The 22,832-nt window shown below is 44.7% G+C and overlaps 1 protein-coding gene across 2 annotated transcripts; it reads left to right on the plus strand.

The window, feature by feature from the left end:
- Positions 1-300: 300 nt before the first annotated feature.
- Positions 301-22,775, plus strand: LOC129825114 (clusterin-like). 2 transcript variants are annotated; one of them, XM_055884901.1, is made up of 9 exons: positions 311-484; positions 8,371-8,501; positions 8,617-8,765; positions 8,924-9,094; positions 9,290-9,737; positions 9,829-9,960; positions 21,815-22,038; positions 22,126-22,301; positions 22,438-22,775. In XM_055884901.1, exons 2-9 carry the CDS (start codon positions 8,414-8,416, stop codon positions 22,448-22,450), a joined length of 1,401 nt encoding a protein of 466 aa, XP_055740876.1. In that variant the 5' UTR covers positions 311-484; positions 8,371-8,413; the 3' UTR covers positions 22,451-22,775. The 2 variants fall into 2 exon arrangements, with proteins under 2 accessions (XP_055740877.1, XP_055740876.1); XM_055884902.1 differs by lacking the exons at positions 21,815-22,038; positions 22,126-22,301; positions 22,438-22,775 and adding an exon at positions 19,447-19,679 and having other exon boundaries at positions 301-484.
- The last annotated feature ends 57 nt before the right edge of the window (positions 22,776-22,832 follow it).

Here is a 22,832-nt window from a genome sequence, read left to right on the forward strand (position 1 = left end):
TTTTGAATTAGAGCTACAAGGTGTTACAGTAAATGTTTGCATTTGTTAGGCTGATACCATTATAATTTGAATTTTACTTCTTTTGGATGATCCATGTGTGTGTGTGTAATGATGTGCAGATGCACTGAATCATGGGGATGTGTGATAATATAAGGATCAATCATCTTGAAAGCCCCCTCCTCCATGTGCCCAGACCATGTTCACTGACCCACAAAGATTACACAATCCTCCCTCTATTTACATTGTCTCCCAAGAGCCAGAGAGTAGCCAGAAGGAGCGTAGTGACACACGGTGCAACAGTGCCCACTCCTGGCTGCTCCACATTTCTGAGCTGTGACTGGGAATTACACAACTTCTGGAAAAGTCCAAAGCAACAGGGCGTGAATCACAGTGTCAACATCACCGCTAGGTCCTGTATAAATACCTAGCGGAAGACGGCCTCACTGCACTTCATCCGCTCTGAAGAGGCAAGATCAACACGGAGGTGAGTGGTCCTCTTCTGCCTGGCAGCCCGGCTGGCTGCGAGGAAAATGCATATTGTGTGTCTTCAGGGTATCAGCCCTGTGCACAGCTGCCTTCTGCTGCGCTAGACAAAACTGCAGTAGGAGTATCCTTGAAATGCTTGATTTGTCTTTAGAATTGTACCTGGGGCTGATGCTACTATTTTTTGCCATGTTGTTTATTATGATAAATATTGTTTCTATTTGATTCTGCAGAAATTCTGCACAGTGATGTTACTGTTATTCCTCATTCTTACTCATGGGTGACCTCTGTTCAAAACTGCTGCTGCCTCTGCCTGTGAATGACCCAGATATGTACTGCGTATATCGCAACATTTTAAGGCTGCAAGCTTTATCCAATGCATTTGCTATAAAGACTACACAATTGGATAATTAAATTCAACATCCTCAAAGGCACAAAGTCTTTCTGAGTTAGAGTGCTGTTATTGTGTTGATATTGTAGCTGCACAGGGCATGTTTGAGTGAGATGGACAGAGCAGAGAGCAATTAAGTCTGGACGCTGCAGTTCTCAAGCCGCATTCCCCCCCCCCCCCCTTGTAGGAGTATACTACAATGTGCAAATCCCTTTTAATACAGAGCTCAGTCCATCTGCTTGATTGAGCAGAATTGTGGGTTCTATTAATGGTGTGTTGTACTTTTTCCTGCAAGTCATACAAGTGCTAATGGACCTTATTTATGAGTAGGACATTGTTTGAACTTGTAATTAACGTCTTTTTCTCCCATTATTATTTTCCCTTATATCCACCCAGACCTGTAAAATATGTACGGCTAGTCCTGTGTCTGAAAATGTCAACATTATGACTGTATCTTGCCATTTCCCCTAATGGCAAGATATTTCCTTCAATGGTTTCAATTGAATATATGGTACCACAATTGGAAGAATGTGTAATGTTTTCCAAATCTAAACATTGGGCTTTTTTTTCTTCCAACAATTCAGTGTTTTCTGGGAAGTTGCACAGTGAGCGTGTTGAATACACAAGGGATTATAGGGCTGACTGGATTAATCACAAAGATTAGTGGAGAAGAATTTGTGTTTGTTTCGGTTCCATTACAACGGGGAGATCTATCAGATAAACGCCCACTGGGGCTGGATTCAATCTCTAGCGCCGAAGATCAGCGTTGTAGCGAGATTTAATTTTATAGGCAATGTTTCTGTGTTTGAGGAGACTGCATTCACAGTAAACGCTGCATATAATCGACTCAATCGAAAATTACCTTTACATTTCAACCGCGCTTCAACGCTGCTCTTCGGCGCTAAGGAATGAAACCAGACCCTAATCTCCGCATTGTATCTATGTCACAGGGTTTATCTTGAGCCTAATGTCAATACTTATATCAAATTTAAAAAGTATACAATAGGAGAAATTATGATGTAATGCAGTATAAACTTTATCGTTTGGAACAAATCAGCACATGTCAGCATTAAAGGAAAAGGTTTCAAATGATGCTGTGTCACAGTATTGTCTTTGTTATATAGGAAACATTACCCTCTAGTGGGTAATATCAACGTCACAACAACACCAAGGTCAGACGTGGACTAGAGAGGTATTCCCAAACTGGGGTAATACAGGTATTCTCAAACGCGCAATTCCGTCGGTGGTGCGCCAAATAAAAATGTGATTCACATCTATTTTACACATTTTGAAACAGTCCATTTATATTTTCCAACGGGGCTATACATTTGGGTGTTTTTTTCCTCGCCTGAGTAGCCTTGTTTCACTTCCAAAAATAAAATGAAACCATCTAGTGTTAAGCGAAATAACAACACAATGTCAAATAAAGGTAGCCTATTCAAATATTTAACATCCAATCACATTAACCGTTACGCTCTCTGGGGAATTCCACTAACGGTCCATATGTAGCCAAACTTAGCTGCTGCTGCTCATTCCGTTTGCTCGAAAAAGGATAAATAGTTAAAGAAAGTAAGGCCAGCACCTGTCGACCTGCTTCCACGAGCACATCCAATGCTAGCATCAGTAATTCTACATTTGTTGTTAGCCCAGCTAGCATGGACACTGATAGTTGTGAATCCGATGCAGCCGAAGAGCTACTGCCCCCTTACCCCAGTAAAGCACCGAACAACAGACAGGGACGTTGGACCATCGAAGAGGCGCAAATATGATGAGAAATACATTGATTTGCGGTTCAATTATATTGGGAGTAGTGCCATTGCCCAGCCACAGTGTGTTATATGTGCAAAAGTACTATCTCACAACTCGATGAAACCTTCACTCTTGCGCAGACATTTAGAAACAAAACATGCAATTTGAAAAATAAGCCATGGGAGTTTTTTGAGCAAGAATTATGACGACTTTCGAGTAGTAAGACATGTATAAAAGCAACAGATACCATTACAAAGGAGCTAGAGGAGTCTTATATGGTGAGCTACGGAGTGGCTAGGACAGGCAAGCCCCATACTATTGTGGAGGACTTAATTCTCCCTGCTGCCGCGGATATTGCTTGGACAATGCTGGGGGGAAAGGCCAAAAAAAACAATACAGACAATGCCTTTGTCAAACAACACCGTCGACGCATCAGTGACATGGCAGGAGATGTTTTGAAAGAAATACTGCTTTGCATAGAAGCCAGTGAATTCTATTTTTTATTTCACCTTTATTTAACCAGGTAGGCTAGTTGAGAACAAGTTCTCATTTGCAACTGCGACCTGGCCAAGATAAAGCATAGCAGTGTGAACAGACAACAACACAGAGTTACACATGGAGTAAACAATAAACAAGTCAATAACATGGTAGAAAAAAAAGAGAATCTATATACAATGTGTGCAAAAGGAATGAGGTAGGCAATAAATCGAATAATTACAATTTAGCAGATTAACACTGGAGTGATAAATCATCAGATGATCATGTGCAAGAAGAGATACTGGTGTGCAAAAGAGCAGAAAAGTAAATAAATAAAAGCAGTATGGGGGTGAGGTAGGTAAATTGGGTGGGTAGTTTACAGATGGACTATGTACAGCTGCAGCGATCGGTTAGCTGCTCGGATAGCAGATTTTTAAAGTTGTTGAGGGAGATAAAAGTCTCCAACTTCAGAGATTTTTGCAATTCGTTCCAGTCGCAGGCAGCAGAGAACTGGAAGGAAAGGCGTCCAAATGAGGTTTTGGCTTTAGGGATGATCAGTGAGATACACCTGCTGGAGCGCGTGCTACGGGTGGGTGTAGCCATCGTGACCAGTGAACTGAGATAAGGCGGCACTCTACCTAGCATAGCCTTGTAGATGACCTGGAGCCAGTGGGTCTGACGACGAACATGTAGCGAGGGCCAGCCGACTAGGGCATACAGGTCGCAGTGGTGCGTCGTATAAGGTGCTTTAGTAACAAAACGGATGGCACTGTGATAAACTGCATCCAGTTTGCTGAGTAGAGTATTGGAAGCTATTTTGTAGATGACATCGCCGAAGTCGAGGATCGGTAGGATAGTCAGTTTTACTAGGGTAAGTTTGGCGGCGTGAGTGAAGGAGGCTTTGTTGCGGAATAGAAAGCCGACTCTAGATTTGATTTTGGATTGGAGATGTTTGATATGAGTCTGGAAGGAGAGTTTGCAGTCTAGCCAGACACCTAGGTACTTATAGATGTCCACATATTCTAGGTCGGAACCGTCCAGGGTGGTGATGCTAGTCGGGCGTGCGGGTGCAGGCAGCGGACGGTTGAAAAGCATGCATTTGGTTTTACTAGCGTTTAAGAGCAGTTGGAGGCCACGGAAGGAGTGTTGTATGGCATTGAAGCTCGTTTGGAGGTTAGATAGCACAGTGTCCAAGGAAGGGCCGGAAGTATACAGAATGGTGTCGTCTGCGTAGAGGTGGATCAGGGAATCGCCCGCAGCAAGAGCAACATCATTGATGTATACGAGAAAAGAGTCGGCCCGAGAATTGAACCCTGTGGTACCCCCATAGAGACTGCCAGAGGACCGGACAACATGCCCTCCGATTTGACACACTGAACTCTGTCTGCAAAGTAGTTGGTGAACCAGGCAAGGCAGTCATTAGAAAAACCGAGGCTACTGAGTCTGCCGATAAGAATATGGTGATTGACAGTCGAAAGCCTTGGCCAGGTCGATGAAGACGGCTGCACAGTAATGTCTTTTATCGATGGCGGTTATGACATCGTTTAGTACCTTGAGCGTGGCTGAGGTGCACCTGTGACCGGCTCGGAAACCGGATTGCACAGCGGAGAAGGTACGGTGGGATTCGAGATGGTCAGTGATCTGTTTGTTGACTTGGCTTTCGAAGACCTTAGATAGTCAGGGCAGGATGGATATAGGTCTGTAACAGTTTGGGTCCAGGGTGTCTCCCCCTTTGAAGAGGGGGATGACCGCGGCAGCTTTCCAATCCTTGGGGATCTCAGATGATACGAAGGAGAGGTTGAACAGGCTGGTAATAGGGGGTGCGACAATGGCGGCGGACAGTTTCAGAAATAGGGGGTCCAGATTGTCAAGCCCAGCTGATTTGTATGGGTCCAGGTTTTCCAGCTCTTTCAGAACATCTGCTATCTGGATATGGGTAAAGGAGAAGCTGGGGAGGCTTGGGAGAGTAGCAGCGGGGGGGGGGGGGGGGGGGGGGGGCTGTTTGCCAAGGTTGGAGTCGCCAGGAGGAAGGCATGGCCAGCCATTGAGAAATGTTTGTTGAAGTTTTCGATTATCATGGACTTATCAGTGGTGACCGTGTTACCTAGCCTCAGTGCAGTGGGCAGCTGGGAGGAGGTGCTCTTGTTTTCCATGGACTTTACAGTATCCCAGAACTTTTTGGAGTTAGAGCTACAGGATGCAAATTTCTGCTTGAAAAAGCTGGCCTTTGCTTTCCTGACTGACTGCGTGTATTGGTTCCTGACTTCCCTGAACAGTTGCATATCGCGGGGGCTCTTCGATGCTATTGCAGTTCGCCACAGGATGTTTTTGTGCTGGTCGAGGGCAGTCAGGTCTGGAGTGAACCAAGGGCTATATCTGTTCTTGGTTCTGCATTTTTTGAACGGAGCATGCTTGTCTAATATGGTGAGGAAGTAACTTTTAAAGAATGACCAGGCATCCTCAACTGATGGGATGAGGTCAATATCCTTCCAGGGTACCCGGGCCAGGTCGATTAGAAAGGCCTGCTCGCAGAAGTGTTTTAGGGAGCGTTTGACAGTGATGAGGGGTGGTCGTTTGACCGCGGACCCGTGGCGGATACAGGCAATGAGGCAGTGATCGCTGAGATCTTGATTGAAGACAGCAGAGGTGTATTTGGAGGGCAAGTTGGTCAGGATAATGTCTATTAGGGTGCCCATGTTTACGGATTTAGGGTTGTACCTGGTGGGTTCCTTGATGATTTGTGTGAGATTGAGGGCATCAAGCTTAGATTGTAGGACTGCCGGGGTGTTAAGCATATCCCAGTTTAGGTCACCTAACAGGACAAACTCTGAAGCTAGATGGGGAGCGATCAATTCACAGATGGTGTCCAGGGCACAGCTGGGAGCTGAAGGGGGTCGGTAGCAGGCGGCAACAGTGAGAGACTTATTTCTGGAGAGATTAATTTTTAAAATTAGAAGTTCGATCTGTTTGGGCATAGACCTGGAAAGTATGACAGAACTTTGCAGGCTATCTCTGCAGTAGATTGCAACCCCCCCCCCCCTTTGGCAGTTCTATCTTGACGGAAAGTGTTATAGTTGGGTATGGAAATCTCAGAGTTTTTGGTGGCCTTCCTAAGCCAGGATTCGGACACGGCAAGGACATCAGGGTTGGCAGAGTGTGCTAAAGCGGTGAGTAAGGCAAACTTAGGGAGGAGGCTTCTGATGTTGACATGCATGAGGCCAAGGCTTTTTTGATCACAGAAGTCAACAAATGAGGGTGACTGGGGACATGCAGGGCCTGGGTTTACCTCCACATCACCCGAGGAACAGAGGAGTAGTAGGATGAGGGTGCGGCTAAAGGCTATCAAAACTGGTCGCCTAGAGCGTTGGGGACAAGGAATAAAAGGAGCAGATTTATGGGCGTGGTAGAATAGATTCTGGGCATAATGTGCAGACCAGAGAGGTTGTGAATTGTAGAATTGTGTTTGCTAACTGGTGCTAGTTTCCTGGCTGCGCTAGCTGCAAGATAAGCTAGCAGTTAGCAGACCGGGGCAGGCAAGCTAGCAGTTAGCAGACCGGGACTAGCAAGTTAGCCTTTGGGGGACGTCGCGATGGGGGGGAAGTCTGTTTTTGCCTCTTCGTGCGGTGACGTCGATAGACCAGTCGTGGAATTAGTAGGGTTCCAGGTAGCTCTAGGTAGCTAGCAGGCCTAGTAGGTTAGCAGAATGGGCCTTCAGCGGGCGTCACGCCTGAGGGGCCTGTTGGAGTCCTCGGGCAGATTATGTCGGTATTCCAGTCGTAGAGGATCGGCGGGGTTCCGTGCTCCGTACCGGCAGTAAAGGGGTCCGGATATTGTAGCCCAGGAGTGGGCTTCAGTGGTAGCACAGGAGCCCTAGCCGGGCTAGCTTCAGGCTAATTGGTGCTTGCTCCGGGATGGAAACGCTAGCCAGGAGTGGTCACCCGGGATTGTGGTTAGTTAGTTGCGAAGATCCAGATGAAAATGTTCAGAGTTTGCGGTAGGAATCCGGGGATATGGAGAGAAATAGGTCCGTTATGCTCTGGTTTTAGTCACGTTGTTCGAACTAGCGAGAGCTTTCCGAGCTAAAGGTTAGCTGATGACCGCTAGCAATGGTTTGCTAACTGATAGCTGGTAGGTAGTTAGCTGGCTATCTTCAGTTGATGGATTCCAGATCAGAAGTAAATAGAAATACTTTAGAAAAAAGCAGATCCACGCCACATTGGGTGAGGCGGGTTGCAGGAGAGTAGAAGTTGAGGTTTAAGAAAATATTTTGAAAAAGATATGCGAAGAAAAATATGTAAAAAGATATATGCAAGGGACACGGGACACGACAGGACAAAGACGTCTACACTGCTACGCCATCTTGGAAATCTTGGAAATGCATTACAGCTGGATGAGTCAACAGACATGGAGGGCCTGGCACAGCTCCTGTTATATGTCCATTATGTTTATGGGGGGTCAATTAAGGAATACATCCTCTTCTGCAAACCACTGGAAACCAGGACAACAGGAGAGGATATTTTTAATGTACTGGACAGCTTTGTGATATCAAATGGACTTTGGTGGTCAAGATGTGTTGGTATCTGTACTGATGGCGTAAAAGCCATGACAGGGAGACATAGTGGATAGGTAACGCACGTGCAAGCAGTTGCTCTCAACGCCACGTGGGTACACTGCAGAATCCACCGAGAGGCTCTTGCTGCCAAGGGAATGCCTGGCAACTTGAAAGACGTTTTGGACACTACAGTGAAAATGGTTAACTTTGTTAAAGCAATGCCCCTGAACTCTTGCGTATTTTCTGCACTATGCAATGATATGGGCAGCGACCATGTAACGCTTTTACAACATACAGAAGTCGGCTGGTTATCAAGGGGCAAAGTATTGACACGTTTTTTTATTTTTTATTGAGAGACGAGCTTAAAGTTTTCTTTACTGACCATAATTGACACTCATTCTTATGTTTAATAAATGTATCGTATATTGTGTGTGTGTGGCAGGCTTACAATGTTGGCAAAAAAACTACATTTGAGAGTGCGCTGACCCTGGTGATAGAGAGGGTACGCAGCTGAAGGTCGAATGGTTGAAAGGGTATGGGACTATAATAAGTTTGGGAACCACTGGACTATGAGGTCATTTTGCAGTGCTTTTCATAAGAGGCGTTATGATTACATCCGAAATACCCTAAGCCCCAAGTAGCTACCACAGACGTTTCCCCCCATAAATGTTTTAAATCTCGGTTTTGCCAGTTATATTGTATCATGACTGTTTTTCAGGTGTGTACTGCATCAGTCGCTTGGTATCTAAGAAACAGTAAAGATGAGAGTCTTTGGGTCACTAGTGGGCCTTGCTTTGCTTCTGGTATCTACTGAGTGTCTGCTGCCTCCATCCAAGGAGGATCTAAGCCGTAAGCCATCATATAACTAAATATCTTCAAATTGTTCAGAATAGCGGTATACTGTATAATGCAGGATATTTTTAAGTCGCTGTGGAGATTTATTTTGAGCGATTGTTCTCTGCAGAGATTTCTCTCCAGGGGGTGAAATACCTGGACAAGCAGATAGAGAATGCCATCAGTGGGGTGAAGGAGATGAAGACAGTGATGGAGAGGTCTGGAGATGATCACAATAAGTTCTTGAGTGCCCTGGAGAAAACTAAACAGCAAAAAGAGGTACAGTGCATTTGAGCAACGCACTGTACCATGAGCTTTCATCACTGTTTTGGACAAAAATAAGTTAAAGATCACACTACATTTTGTGTTCAATTCATCAGCTATAGTCACCTAGTTCTTTTTAGACCACTGACTCAGTTGCTGTGTTTGTTTCCCAGGATGCTCTGAAGGCAGCTCAGGAGATGGAGTCTAAACTGAGTGAGGAGCAGGAGGTGTGTAACGGCACCATGCAGTCTCTGTGGGAGGAGTGCAAGCCCTGTCTGAAGAACACCTGCATCAAATACTACTCCAGGAGCTGCAGCAGTGGCGCCGGACTGATCGGCAGACAGGTACCGCCTCAACTGCACAGAACTATCATCAATCAATCTCCACATTGGTTTGGAATTGTAGTTCAAGTATGTTGTGTAAGCTAGACTTACACAGAGACATGCAGGACAGCTGATCAATGTTTAAGCTATTATACAATCCTTCCAAATAAAATAGGTCACTGTTGTACTAGCTGCTTTCTCCTGTTTCTCTCTCAGCTGGATGAGGTTCTGAACAGGACCTCTCCATTCTCCATCTGGATCAACGGGGAGAACATGGATGTTCTAGAGAGGGAGGACCAGGAGCAGAGCCAGAGGTTCCAGAACCTGGAGGAGCGCTACTCCGACGTGGCCGATGGGGTGGACAGTATCTTCATGGACAGCTTGAGGGTGTTTGACCACATGCGCTCCCTCAACCCTCCTATGTTCTCCAGCCCCTTCCACATGCCCAGCATCTGGGGTCATAGTGAGAGGGCCAATGAGAGAGCAGAGATGGCAGAGACGGGCGAGGTGCGCTCCCGTATGGTCAGGTCCGCTTTGCAGGACCCAGACTTCCATGGGTTCCACAACATGTTCGCTCCTATGATGGACATGGCCCGGAATATCTTCGGCTCCATGGGGCCTGTCATGGACGCAGACGCTAACTTTGACATCAACCCCTCAGAGGGTATACCTCAGTCCTAATTAAACAACTGTTATTATACAAAAACATGGTGTTAACGTTTACACTAATGATCTTGGGCTTCTTTTTTCTACAGAGGGGAGTGTGAAGGAGGATGTTGTTGTGACAAAGCCTTCCGGTATGACCTGCAGAGAGATACGTCGCAATTCTGCTGGCTGCATTAAACTGCGAGGAGAGTGTGAAAAATGCGTAGCGATCCAGGATATTGGTAAAGCCCATCAGATTTTTTTTCTCTTTCTTACCACAAAGTCATGCCTTGGCTGAGTCAGGTATTTTTTTTATTTTTTTTATTTAACCTTTATTTAGCTAGGCAAGTCAGTTAAGAACCAATTCTTATTTACAATGACGACCTAACAAAAGGCAAAAGGCCTCCTGCGAGGACGGGGATGGGATTAAAAAAAAAAAATATAGGACAAAAAACACATCACTACAGTAGAGACACCACAACACTACATAAAGAGAGACCTAAGACAACAACATAGCATGGCAGAAACACATGACAACACAGCATGGTAGCAGCACAAAACATGTGTTGTGACGTTGTATTGATTTATGTGACGACAGCTGTTCATCTAATTATTAACTGTTTATAATTACGTGTTTCAATTAGTCAGGTAATCATTAACTCAGAAACCTGGGGCACCATGAGAAAAGTTTTTTTTTTATTGAGTGTCCTTTCCCTAATTAACTCAAAGAATATCAGAATATAGATTTTACAGCAGTCGCTAATTAATTAATTTCCTCGACAGTCTCATAATTCCTGAATCTGCACAAACCCGAGTCTTACTAAATAATTCCGTACCACACCAATTGAGTTGATCATTTATTTACTAACATGCTAAATGATAACATAAGATACACATACACAAACACGCAGTCTAGGCTATTGATGAAAACTTAGTACAATGAAAAATGTTCCTATTTGACCTGTTACACAAAATGGGGATTTAGAAAGAGAGAGTGCACGAGAGAAAAGCACACTTGGATACATTTGTAAACTATGCTTAGTTTAGCCCTAACACCTTGCCCCGAACTGCTGCTCTTATGGGTCAGAATATAATGATGTAATTACTTGTCGAAGGTCTCTTCTCTGATGGCGGTTTTGTTACTTATTTTGTTACTGGGTGTAAGTCTCTGATTGTCCATACGATGTCAGTGTCCTTTCTCTTAGTGGTCTGTTTCCTTGCCCTCGTTCTGAAAAGGAATCTTCTCCGGACGACTAATCAGCCGTGTACAGTCGTGGCCAAAAGTTTTGAGAATGACACAAATATTAATTTTCACAAAGTCTGCTGCCTCAGTTTGTATGATGGCAATTTGCATATACTCCAGAATGTTATGAAGAGTGATCAGATTAATTGCAATTAATTGCAAAATCCCTATTTGCCATGCAAATGAACTGAATCCCCCCAAAACATTTCCACTGCATTTCAGCCCTGCCACAAAAGGACCAGCTGACATCATGTCAGTGATTCTCTCGTTAACACAGGTGTGAGTGTTGACGAGGACAAGGCTGGAGATCACTCTGTCATGCTGATTTAGTTCTAATAACAGACTGGAAGCTTCAAAAGGAGGGTGGTGCTTGGAATCATTGTTCTTCCTCTGTCAACCATGGTTACCTGCAAGGAAACACGCGCCGTCATCATTGCTTTGCACAAAAAGGGCTTCACAGGCATCAAGAAATTCAAGGAGAGCGGTTCAATTGTTGTGAAGAAGGCTTCAGAGCGCCCAAGAAAGTCCAGCAAGCGCCAGGACCGTCTCCTATAGTTGATTCAGCTGCGGGATCTGGGCACCACCAGTACAGAGCCTGCTCAGGAATGGCAACAGGTATGAGTGCATCTGCATGCAGAGTGAGGCGAAGACTTTTGGAGGATGGCCTGGTGTCAAGAAGGGCAGCAAAGAAGCCACTCTCCAGGAAAAATATCAGGGACAGACTGATATTTTGCAAAAGGTACAGGGATTGGACTGCTGAGGACTGGGGTAAAGTCATTTTCTCTGATGAATCCCCTTTCCGATTGTTTGGGGCATCCGGAAAAAAGCTTGTCCGGAGAAGACAAGGTGAGCGCTACCATCAGTCCTGTGTCATGCCAACAATAAAGCATCCTGAGACCATTCATGTAGGTTGCTTCTCAGCCAAGGGAGTGGGCTCACTCACAGTTTTGCCCAAGAACACAGCCATGAATAAAGAATGGTACCAACACATCCTTCGAGAGCAATTTCTCCCAACCATCCAGGAACAGTTTGGTGACGAACAATGCCTTTTCCAGCATAATGGAGCACCTTTCCATAAGGCAAAAGTGATAACTAAAACATCAATATTTTGGGTCGATGGCCAGGAAACTCCCCAGACCTTAATCCCATTGAGAACTTGTGGTTAATCCTCAAGAGGCGGGTGGACAAACAAAAACCCACAAATTCTGACAAACTCCAAGCATTGATTATGCAAGAATGGGCTGCCATCAGTCAGGATGTGGCCCAGAAGTTAATTGACAGCATCCCAGGGCGGATTGCAGAGGTCTTGAAAAAGAAGGGTCAACACTGAAAATATTGACTCTTTGCATCAACTTCATGTAATTGTCAATAAAAGCCTTTGATACTTATGAAATGCTTGTAATTATACTTCAGTATTCCATAGTAACATCTGACAAAAATATCTAAAGACACTGAAGCAGCAAACTTTGTGAATATTAATATTTGTGTCATTCTCAAAACTTTTGGACACGACTGTATAGATGGTTCCAGTGTGGGAATGAAAGCAGTGTAGACACACGATTCCTTGGATAGAATAACCGGGTGGTCCTGCTTGAATTCATCCTCTTAGACACAGCTACTCATCCGTAGCAAAAATTGTTACGAGGTTCTTTTGTCTTCCTCAACCTCATGTTGCGTTTTGGGGTTGCGACTACTCAGACCTTAGACAACTCATTTCACAGTTCTCCAAAACATTCTTTTTGATCTGTACATTTTCCACACAGCATACAATATGTATACATCATGTGCATATTATGGAAACTCTTCAAGTTACAATGTTTTTGTGATAATGTCGTCATTTAACTTTTAATAACATAACAAAAACGACATTCATTTTCATATTCCATCTATCGTTATTACCACCATTTCTGATGATGAAATATATTTCCCCAAAGTCCATTTATTGCATGTTACCGTTCTGAGTTAGATTCTCCATAGGGCCCACTCACACATTCCAAACCTCCACACTGAGAGGACAAAGGATTTTGTCTGCTGCCTTAAGATTTACAATGGGCGTGAGGTGTCATAAAACCCCTCATCTCCCTATCTCCCCCCTGTAGTGGGTGTGAGAGATATCTCTGTAGGACTGTGGTCCATGGTAACCTGACCCGAACAGGACAGTCATGACACACGGTACAAACATTATTGGGCACAGACAACAGCACAAAGGCAAGAAGGTAGAGGCAACAATACACACGTGAAGCAGCCACAACTGTCAGTAAGAGTGTCCATGATTGAGTCTTTGAATGACGAGATAAAGGGAGAAAACTGTCCAATTTGAGGGTTTTTTGCAGCTCGTTCCAGTTGCGAACTGAAAAGAGGAGCGACCCAGGGATGTGTGTGCTTTGGGAACGTTCAACAGAATGTGACTGGCAGAACAGGTGTTGTATGTGGAGGACGTGGGCTGCAGTAAGTATCTCAGATAGGGGGGAATGAGGCCCATAAATAAGCATCAACCAGTGGGTCTTGCTATGGGTATACAGAGATCACCAGTTTACGGTGGAGTATAAAGTGCAGTGATGTGTCATATAAGGAGCATTGCTGGCAAATCTGATGGCTGAATGGTAAAGGACATCTAGCCGCTCGAGAGCACCCTTACCTGCCAATCTATAAATGTTCGTAATCTACCATGGGTAGGATGGTAATCTTAATCAGGGTTCGTTTGGCAGCTGGAGTGAAAGAGGAATGATTACGATAGAGGAAACCAAGTCTAGATTTCACCTTAGCCTGCAGCTTTGATATTTTCTGAGAGAAGGACAGTGTATCGTCTAGCCATACTTCCAAGTACTTGTATGAGGTGACTAACTCAAGCTCTAAAGCTTGTAATCGTACCGGTGGAGAGAGGGGCATTCTTCTTACCAAACCACATTACCTTTGTTTTGGAGGTGTTCAGAACAAGGTTAAGGGCAGAGAAAGTGTGTTGTACACTAAGAAATCTTTGTTGTTCAGCGTTTAACAAAAAATCCGGTGAGGGCCCAGCTGAGTATAAGACTGCATATATCATCTGTATCATCTGCATATAAATGGATGAGAGAGCTTACCGCCGAGCTATGTTGTTGATGTAAATTGAGAAGAGTGTGGGGCCTAGGATCGAGTCCTTGGTGACAGGCCGTGGCTGAGACAGCAGATGTTCTGACTTTATACACTGCACTCTTTGAGAGAGGTAGTTAGCAAACCAGGCCAAAGACCCCTCAGAGACACCAATACTCCTTAGCCGGCCCACAAGTATGGAATGGTCTACCATATCAAAAGCTTTGGACAAGTCAAAATAATACCAACACAACATTGCTTAGAATCAAGGGCAATGGTGACATCATTTAGGATCTTTAAGGTTGCAGTGACATCCATATCCTGGGCGGAAACCAGATTGCATATCAGAGAAAATACTATAGACATCAAGAAAGCCAGTCAGTTGATTATTGACAACTTTTTCCAACACTTTTAAACGCGGAACAAGGGAGAGCTCGGATTTGTTGTTTTTAAAAGTTTGTTGTTTTGAAAGTGTATTAGTAGCTAGCTAACTCTTTTAGTTTGGATCCCGCAACGCAGTGGTTGGGACTGCTAGTCTCTGTCCAGTGATCCTGCCGAACAAGGACGGGTCTGAGGAGCTATTTGGCATAGCAGCTAGCCTATTCATTTGAAATGGCGCCGACAGAGAGGGCTGCCATGCTTCTAGCTCTTAGGAAACTTCACAGTATTTCGTTTTTTAAGTATTATTTCTTACATTATTAGCCCAGAAAATGTTTTGTGTTATTACATACACCCGGGAAGAACTATTGGATATCAGAGTAGCGGTAACTTTACAGCACATCTAGCATTTCGACCAGGAATACGACTTTCCCGAAGCGGATAATTTGTTCGCACCCCCGAGGGCAATTGAACTTATTCCAGAGGCCGACCCAAAACACCGTTGGCGGAGGAAAGGTACTCGGAGTGGTCTTCTAGTCCGACTTAGTAGGCTTGCACACCACCCACCGCTTCGGAGTATATTACTCACTAATGTTCAATCTCTCAATGATAATGTTGATGAGCTCAGGGCGAGGGTTTTTTTCCAGACAGACATCAGGGATTGTAACATACTCTGTTTCAAGGAAACATGGCTCTCTCGGGATATACTGTCTGAGTCGGTCCAGCCAGTTTGGTTCTCAGTTCATCGCACAGACAGGAATAAATATCTCTCCGGGAAGAAGAAGGGCGGGGTTGTACGTTTCATGATTAACGACTCATGGTATGATTGTGATAACATACAGGAACTCAAGTCCTTTTGTTCCCCCGACCTAGAATGCCTCACAATCAAATGCAGACCATATTGTCTCCTAAGATAATTATTTTCGGTTATAGTCACAGCCCTGTATATCCCCCCTCAAGCCGATACCACGACGGCCCTCAAAGAACTTTACTGGACTTTATGCAAACTGGAAAAAACATATCCTGAGGCTGCATTTATTGTGACTTGGGATTTTAACAAAGCAAATTTGAGAAAAAGGCTGCCGAAGTTCTATCAACACATTGACTCGCGCTGCTAAAACACTCGACCACTGCTTCTCCAACTTCCGGGAAGACTACAAGACCCTCCCCCGCTCTCCTTTCGGCAATTCTGCCCACGACTCCAGTTTGCTCCCCCCTTCCTATAGGCAGAAACTCAAACAGGAAGTAGCCGTGCTAAGGACTATTCAATGCAGGTCAATCGGAATCCACGCTTCAAGATTGTTTTGATCACGCGGACTGGGATATGTTCCGGGTAGCTTCCGAGAATAATATTGATGAATATACTGATACGGTGACTGAGTTTATCAGGAAGTGTATAGGAGATGTTGTACCCACTGTGACTATTAAAACCTACCCTAAGTAGAAACCGTGAATAGATGGCAGCATTCGCGCAAAACTGAAGTGCGAACCACCGCATTTAACCATGGCAGGTGACTAGGAATATGGCAGAACACAAACAATGTAGCTATTCCCTCCGCAAGGCAATCAAACAGGCAAAACGTACGTATAGAGACAAAGTGGAGTTGCAATTCAACAGCTCAGACACGAGAGGTATGTGGCAGGGTCTACAGACAATCACGGACTACAAAAGGAAAACTAGCCATGGTGAGGACACCGACGTCTTGCTTCTGGCCAAGCTAACCACCTTCTTCGCACGCGTTGAGGATATTACAGTGCCACTGACACTGTCTGCTACCAAAGACTGTGGGCTCTCCTTCTCCGTGGTAAGACATTTAAGAGTGTTAACCCTTGCAAGGCTGCCGGCCCAGACGGTATCCCTAGCCACGTCATCAGAGCATGTGCAGACCAGCTGGCTGGTGTGTTTACGGACATATTCAATCTCTCCCTATGCCAGTCTGCCGTCCCCACATGCTTCAAGATGCCCACCATTGTTCCTGTGCCCAAGAAAGAAAAGGTAACTGAACTACATGACTATCACCCCGTAGCACTCACTTCTGTCATCATGAAGTGCTTTGAGAGACTAGTCAAGGATCATATCATGCAGTGGTGGGCCGTCAGGGCCAGCAAGGCCTTCTCTGCTGGCCTAAACACCATCAGAATATAATTTTGTTTTTAAATATATTTTCCCACAAATATGTATTAAATTATTCCCCAGAGTAAGAGTTATACTCTTCATTTCATAGCTTTCCTCTTGGTTGCACTGCTTCCAGCCCCAGGTTGAGATTTGGAGGGCTGGTCTTTATGTTAGATCTTTTATCCAATCATATTCAGCCATCATGTGTTGCCAGGGGCCTAAAATCTGCCCTCAGGCCATCAGAATCAACAGTGCGGGCGCTTGTAGCTTAAAGTGAATGGAAATGAAAATTTAGTGTCAACCAATCAGCTTTAGAGTTGGCTATTGTACACCTGCTGGCTGGCTCCAGTGTTACACAGGAGCCAGCTAGCAGGCGTAGTGCGTGCACGTCTTTTGATTGGATTACCAATATTGAGAGGCAGGTCCTATGGGCAGGTCTATGCAGAACCTCAGAACTAGGAAACTGAATTTGATAAACAAATTAATTTGCGTACTACTAAGCTGTTTTTTCAACCCACAATGGCGGAAGGAGGAGAAGATATCGATTTGGTCGAGGATATAATTATAACGCCATTCTCAAGACGAACTTTTCAAGAAAAGTTAGACATTGTAAGGAGAGGACGCCGACGCTACAAAGCCTGTCACAGGTGGGAAAGGGGTTCGTTCGCCACTTTCAAAGTTCCAACTACGAGCGCTATCAATGGCTCACAGGCTCCGAGAAGCACTGCAAACTGTACTGCTGGGAATGCCTATTATTTGCAAGTGATCGATTTGGTGTTTGGAGCCACACTGGCTTTGCAAACTTGAGTTGTCTAACCAAGGCAGCAACGAGACACCAAAGTACGGCTGGGCACTTACAAGCAATGGTGCTTTTGAAAACTTTTGGGGACACCCGAGTGGATCTACAGCTCAACGAACAAGCGCGCAGGGCAACGGAGCTGCACAATGAAAAGGTGAAGAAAAATAGGGAAATATTGAAAAGACTCATTGATTGTGTCATGTTTTTGGGTAAACACTGTTTACCCCAAAATGTCAATTTTTGTCAATTTCAAGGTGATGCAACGCCTGGTTATACTGCGTTTCTGTCTAAATGTATAGTGTCTAGAGCCATGGCATCATAATGATGGTAATAAGAGGTGGATTAATTCGGGTGGGACTGTGTAGGACCTCACTGAAGGCCCAGGCCCCAGGCCCACGGCACGCCACTGATATCATGTCACCCTAGACCCACTTCAATTTGCTTACCACCCCAACAGATCCAGAGACGATGCAATCTCCATCGCACTGCACACTGCCCTATCCCATCTGGACAAGAGGAATACCGATGTAAGAATGTTGTTCATTGACTATAGCTCAGCATTCAACACCATAGTAACCTCCAAGCACATCATTAAGCTCATGGCCCTGGGTCTGAACCCCGCCCTGTGCAACTAGGTCCTGGACTTCCTGATGGGCCACCCCCAAGTGGTGAAGGTAGGAAACAACACCTCCACTTCGCTGATCCTCAACACTGGGGCCCCACGAGTGCATACTCAGCCCCCTCCTGTACTTACTGTTCACCCATGACTGTGTGGCCAAGCACACCTCCAACTCAATTATCAAGTTTGCAGACGACACAACAGTAGTAGGCTTACTTACCAACAATGACGTGGCAGCCTACAGGGAGGAGGTGAGGGCTCTGGGAGTGTGGTGCCAGGAAAATAAATTCTCACTCAAGGTCAACAAAACCAAGGAGATGAATTGTGGACTTCAGGAAACAGCAGAGGGAGCACCCCTCTATCCACATTGACGGGACTGCAGTGGAGAAGGTGGACAGCTTCAAGTTCCTCGGCGTACACATCACTGACAAACTGAAATGGTCTACCCACACAGACAGTGTGGTGAAGAAGGCGCAACAGTGCCTCTTCAACCTCAGTGGGCTGAAGAAATTTGGCTTGGCACCTAAAACCCTCACAAACTTTTACAGATGCACAATTGAGAGCATCCTGTCGGGCTGTATCACCGCCTGGAACAGTAACTGCACCGCCCGCAACCGCAGGGCTCTCCAGAGGGTGGTACAGTCTGCCCAACGCATCACCAGGGGCAAACTACCTGCCCTCCAGGACACCTACAGCACCTGATGTCACAGGAAGGCCAAAAAGATCATCAAGGACAACAACCACCCGAGCCACTGCCTGTTCACACCGCTATCATCCAGAAGGCAAGGTCAGTACAGGTTCATCAAAGATGAGACTGAAAACAGCTTCTATCTCAAGGCCATCAGACTGTTAAATAGCCATCACTCGTGCATTAGAGTCTGCTGCCTATATACATAGACTTGAAATCACTGGCCACTTTAATAATGGAACACCAGTCACTTTAATAATGTTTACATGTTTTGCATTACTCATCTCATATGTACAGTGGAATTTGGAAGTTTACATACACTTAGGTTGGAGTCATTAAAACTAGTTTTTCAAGCATTCCACAAATTTCTTGTTGACAAACTATAGTTTTGGCAAGTCGGTTAGGACATCTACCTTGTGCATGACACAAGTAATTTTTCCAACAATTGTTTACAGACAGATTATTTCACTTATAACTTACTGTATCGCAATTCCAGTGGGTCCACTGTGCCTTTAAACAGCTTGGAAAATTCTGTCATGGCTTTAGAAGCTTCTGATAGGCTAATTGACATAATTTGAGTCAATTGGAGGTGTACCTGTGGATGTATTTCAAGGCCTACCTTCAAACTCAGTGCCTCTTATCTCGACATCATGTGAAAATCAAAAGAAATCAACCAAGACCTCAGAAAATAATTTGTAGACCTCCACAAGTCTGGTTCATCCTTGGGAGTAATTTCCAAACGCCTGAAGGTACCACGTTCATCTGTACAAAAAATAGTACGCAAGTATAAACACCATGGTACCACGCAGCCATCATACTGCTCAGGAAGGAGACGCGTTCGGTCTCCTAGAGATGAACGTACTTTGGTGCGAAAAGTGCAAATCATTTCCAGAACAACAGCAAAGGACCTTGTGAAGATGCTGGAGGAAACAGGTACAAAAGTATCTATATCCACAGTAAAACGAGTCCTATATCGACATAACCTGAAAGGCCGCTCAGCAAGGAAGAAGCCACTGCTCCAAAACCGCCATTAAAAAAAGCCAGACTATGGTTTGCAACTGCACATGGGGACAAAGATCGTACTTTTTGGAGAAATGTCCTCTGGTCTGATGAAACAAAAATAGAACTGTTTGGCCATAATGACCATCGTTATGTTTGAAGGTAAAAGGGGGAGGCTTGCAAGCCGAAGAACACCATCCCAACCGTGATGCACGGGGGTGGCAGCATCATGTTGTGGGGGTGCTTTGCTGCAGGAGGGACTGGTGCACTTTACAAAATAGATGGCATCATGAGGAATGAAAATTATGTGGATACATTGTAGCAACATCTCAAGACATCGGTCAGGAAGTTAAAGCTTGGTCACAAATGGGTCTTCCAAATGGACAATGACCCCAAGCATACTTCCAAAGTTGTGGCAAAATGGCTTAAGGACAACAAAGTCAAGGTATTGAAGTGGCCATCACAAAGCAATAATCTCAATCCTATAGAAAATTTGTGGGCAGATCTGAAAAAGCGTGTGCGAGCAAGGAGGCCTACAAACCTGACTCAGTTACACCAGCTCTGTCAGGAGGAATGGGCCAAAATTCACCCAACTTATTGTGGGAAGCTTGTGGAAGGCTACCCGAAACATTTGACCCAAGTTAAACAATTTAAAGGCAATGCTACCAAATACTAATTGAGTGTATGTAAACTAATGACGCACTGGGAATGTGATGAAAGAAATAAAAGCTGAAATAAATCACTCTCTACTATTATTCTGACATTTCACATTCTTAAAATAAAGTGGTGGTCCTAACTGACCTAAAACAGGGAATCTTTACTAGGATTAAATGTCAGGAGTTTAAATGTATTTCGCTAAGGTGTATGTAAACTTCCGACTTGAACTGTAGTTAAGCTGCAGCAGGCTCAGAACAGAGCGGCATGTCTTGCTCTTTATTGTAATCAGAGGGCTGATATAAATACGATACATGCCAGTCTCTCTTGGCTAAGAGTTGAGAGACTGACTGCATCACTTCTTTTTATAAGAAACATTAATGTTTTGAAAATCCCAAATTGTTTGCATAGTTAATTTACACACAGCTCTGACACACACACTTACCACACCAGACACGCCACCAGGGGTCATTTCACAGTCCACAAATCCAGAACAAATTCAAGAAAGCGTACAGTATTATATAGAGCCATTATTGCATGGAACTCCATGCCATCTCAAATTGCTCAAATAAACAGCAAACCTGGTTTTAAAAAACAGATAAAGCAACACCTCACTGCACAACGCCTTCCCCTATTTGATCTAGATAGTTTGTGTGCATGTATTGATATGTAGGGTACGTGTGCCTATCTGTGTAGTTCTGTCTTTGCTCTGTTCTGTCTATTCATGTTCTGTATTATGTCATGTTTCATATTTTGTGTGGACCCCAGGAAGAGTAGCTGCTGCTTTTGCAACAGCTAATGGGGATCCTAATAAAATACCAAAAATACTTTTGATAAACAGGGAAAAATAGAAATTGGCCTATAACAGTTAGGATCAGCTCGATCTCCGCCTTTAAATAAAGGACGCACCGTGGCTGCCTTCCAAGCATCGGGAACCACCCCAAAGAGGAGAGACAGGTTAAAAGGGTCAGAGATAGGCTTGGCGATGATAGGGGCAGGAACCTTAAAGAAGAAAGGATCTAAACCATCTGACTCAGATGTTTTTTTGGGGTCAAGTATAAGGAGCTCCTTTAGCACCTCAGTCTCAGCGACAGCTTGCAAGGAGAAACTTTGTAGCGGGGCAGGGTAAAAAGAGGAGCATCGGGTCTAGTCGCATTAGAAGTGGTGGGAGATGAGGAAATGTTGTACAGGCAATGAGGGATGGCTGAGTCAAGTAGGAATCCTGACTTAATGAAGTGGTGATTAAAGAGCTCAGCCATGTGCTCCTTGTCAGTAACAACCACATCAACATTAAGGGACATGGGCAGCTGTGAGTAGGGTTTATTCTTCAGGTCTTCAACAGTTTTCCAGAACTTCTTGGGGTAAGACCCACAGAGAGAGAACTGCTCCTTAAGCTAACTTTGGCCTTCTGAATAGGTATAACAAGTTGCTACTACATCACACAAAGTTGCTGGTATAGGGCTAAAGGGACACCAGTGACTCTGTTGACTATAGAGTTGTGTATTACATGAAATGTGGTTCTCTCCTCCAGACTGCTCAGGTAAGAAGCCTCTGGCTGGTCCTCTGAAGAAGGACCTGGAGCAGGCCCTGGCCATGGCAGAGAAGTTCACTCAGGAGTACAGCAAGCAGCTGAGGAAATTTGAGGAGCAGATGTTCAACACTTCCAGCCTGCTGGACCTTTTCAGCAAGCAGTTTGGCTGGGTGTCTGCCCTGGCCAACAACACCAACAAGGATGGAATCTTCAAGATCGAAACGGTGAGACTCCATAGTCTGCAGTGCGTTGTATCCTACTTCTTTGTAACATGGTCTTATGGATAGACTTACGTCTTGAATTCCTCCAAGGTCATGTCCAAGGACACAGAGGACCCTGAGAAGCCAGGGGACACCAATGTGTCTGTCCAGTTGTTTGACAACCCTGCCATGACCTTCAGTGTGCCTGGAGACATCCCCTGGAATGACCCCAAGTTCTCTGAGGTGGTGGCACAACAGGCCCTAGACCTCTACAAACAGACCACTGTGTGAGTGCTTCTTTGTCATTGGACCAATAATAATCTTACTAATCACACCAGGCTTTATAGCAAGTACATTTTAAAGTGATAGGAGACAAATGTCCTGAAGTGGGTTTAGATTTTTAATTGACCTTTTCCTTTCTAGAGTGGTGAAGTAGAAATCGGAGGACACCCCACTGTGCACCACTACACGAAGCAGAATGTTCAGGATGACTTCACACGGTCAACTAGAAATGAAACCTGTCATCATTGATCATATTATTACAAGTAATTGTATATTCCTGTGTAACTAGAGCTCGTCCTGCTGTAAGAACCAAATAAATAAACACACCAAGTCCTGTTGTCTTGAGAAAGAATATAGTACTGCTGTTGCCCTTGAGTAAAACCTGCTCACCTCATGTTAATTGCTACTGTTCCTTTTGTAGTTTTGTGCTCTTCTGCACAGCAGCGTGCAATATAAATAAATGAGACCTGACAAAAACACCACCACTGTATCTCTGATTATTTACTTGCCTAAGTTCTATGAAAAATGTTACATCA

The sequence above is a fragment of the Salvelinus fontinalis genome, chromosome 27, assembly GCF_029448725.1.
Source record: "Salvelinus fontinalis isolate EN_2023a chromosome 27, ASM2944872v1, whole genome shotgun sequence".
NCBI classification, from domain to species: domain Eukaryota; kingdom Metazoa; phylum Chordata; class Actinopteri; order Salmoniformes; family Salmonidae; genus Salvelinus; species Salvelinus fontinalis.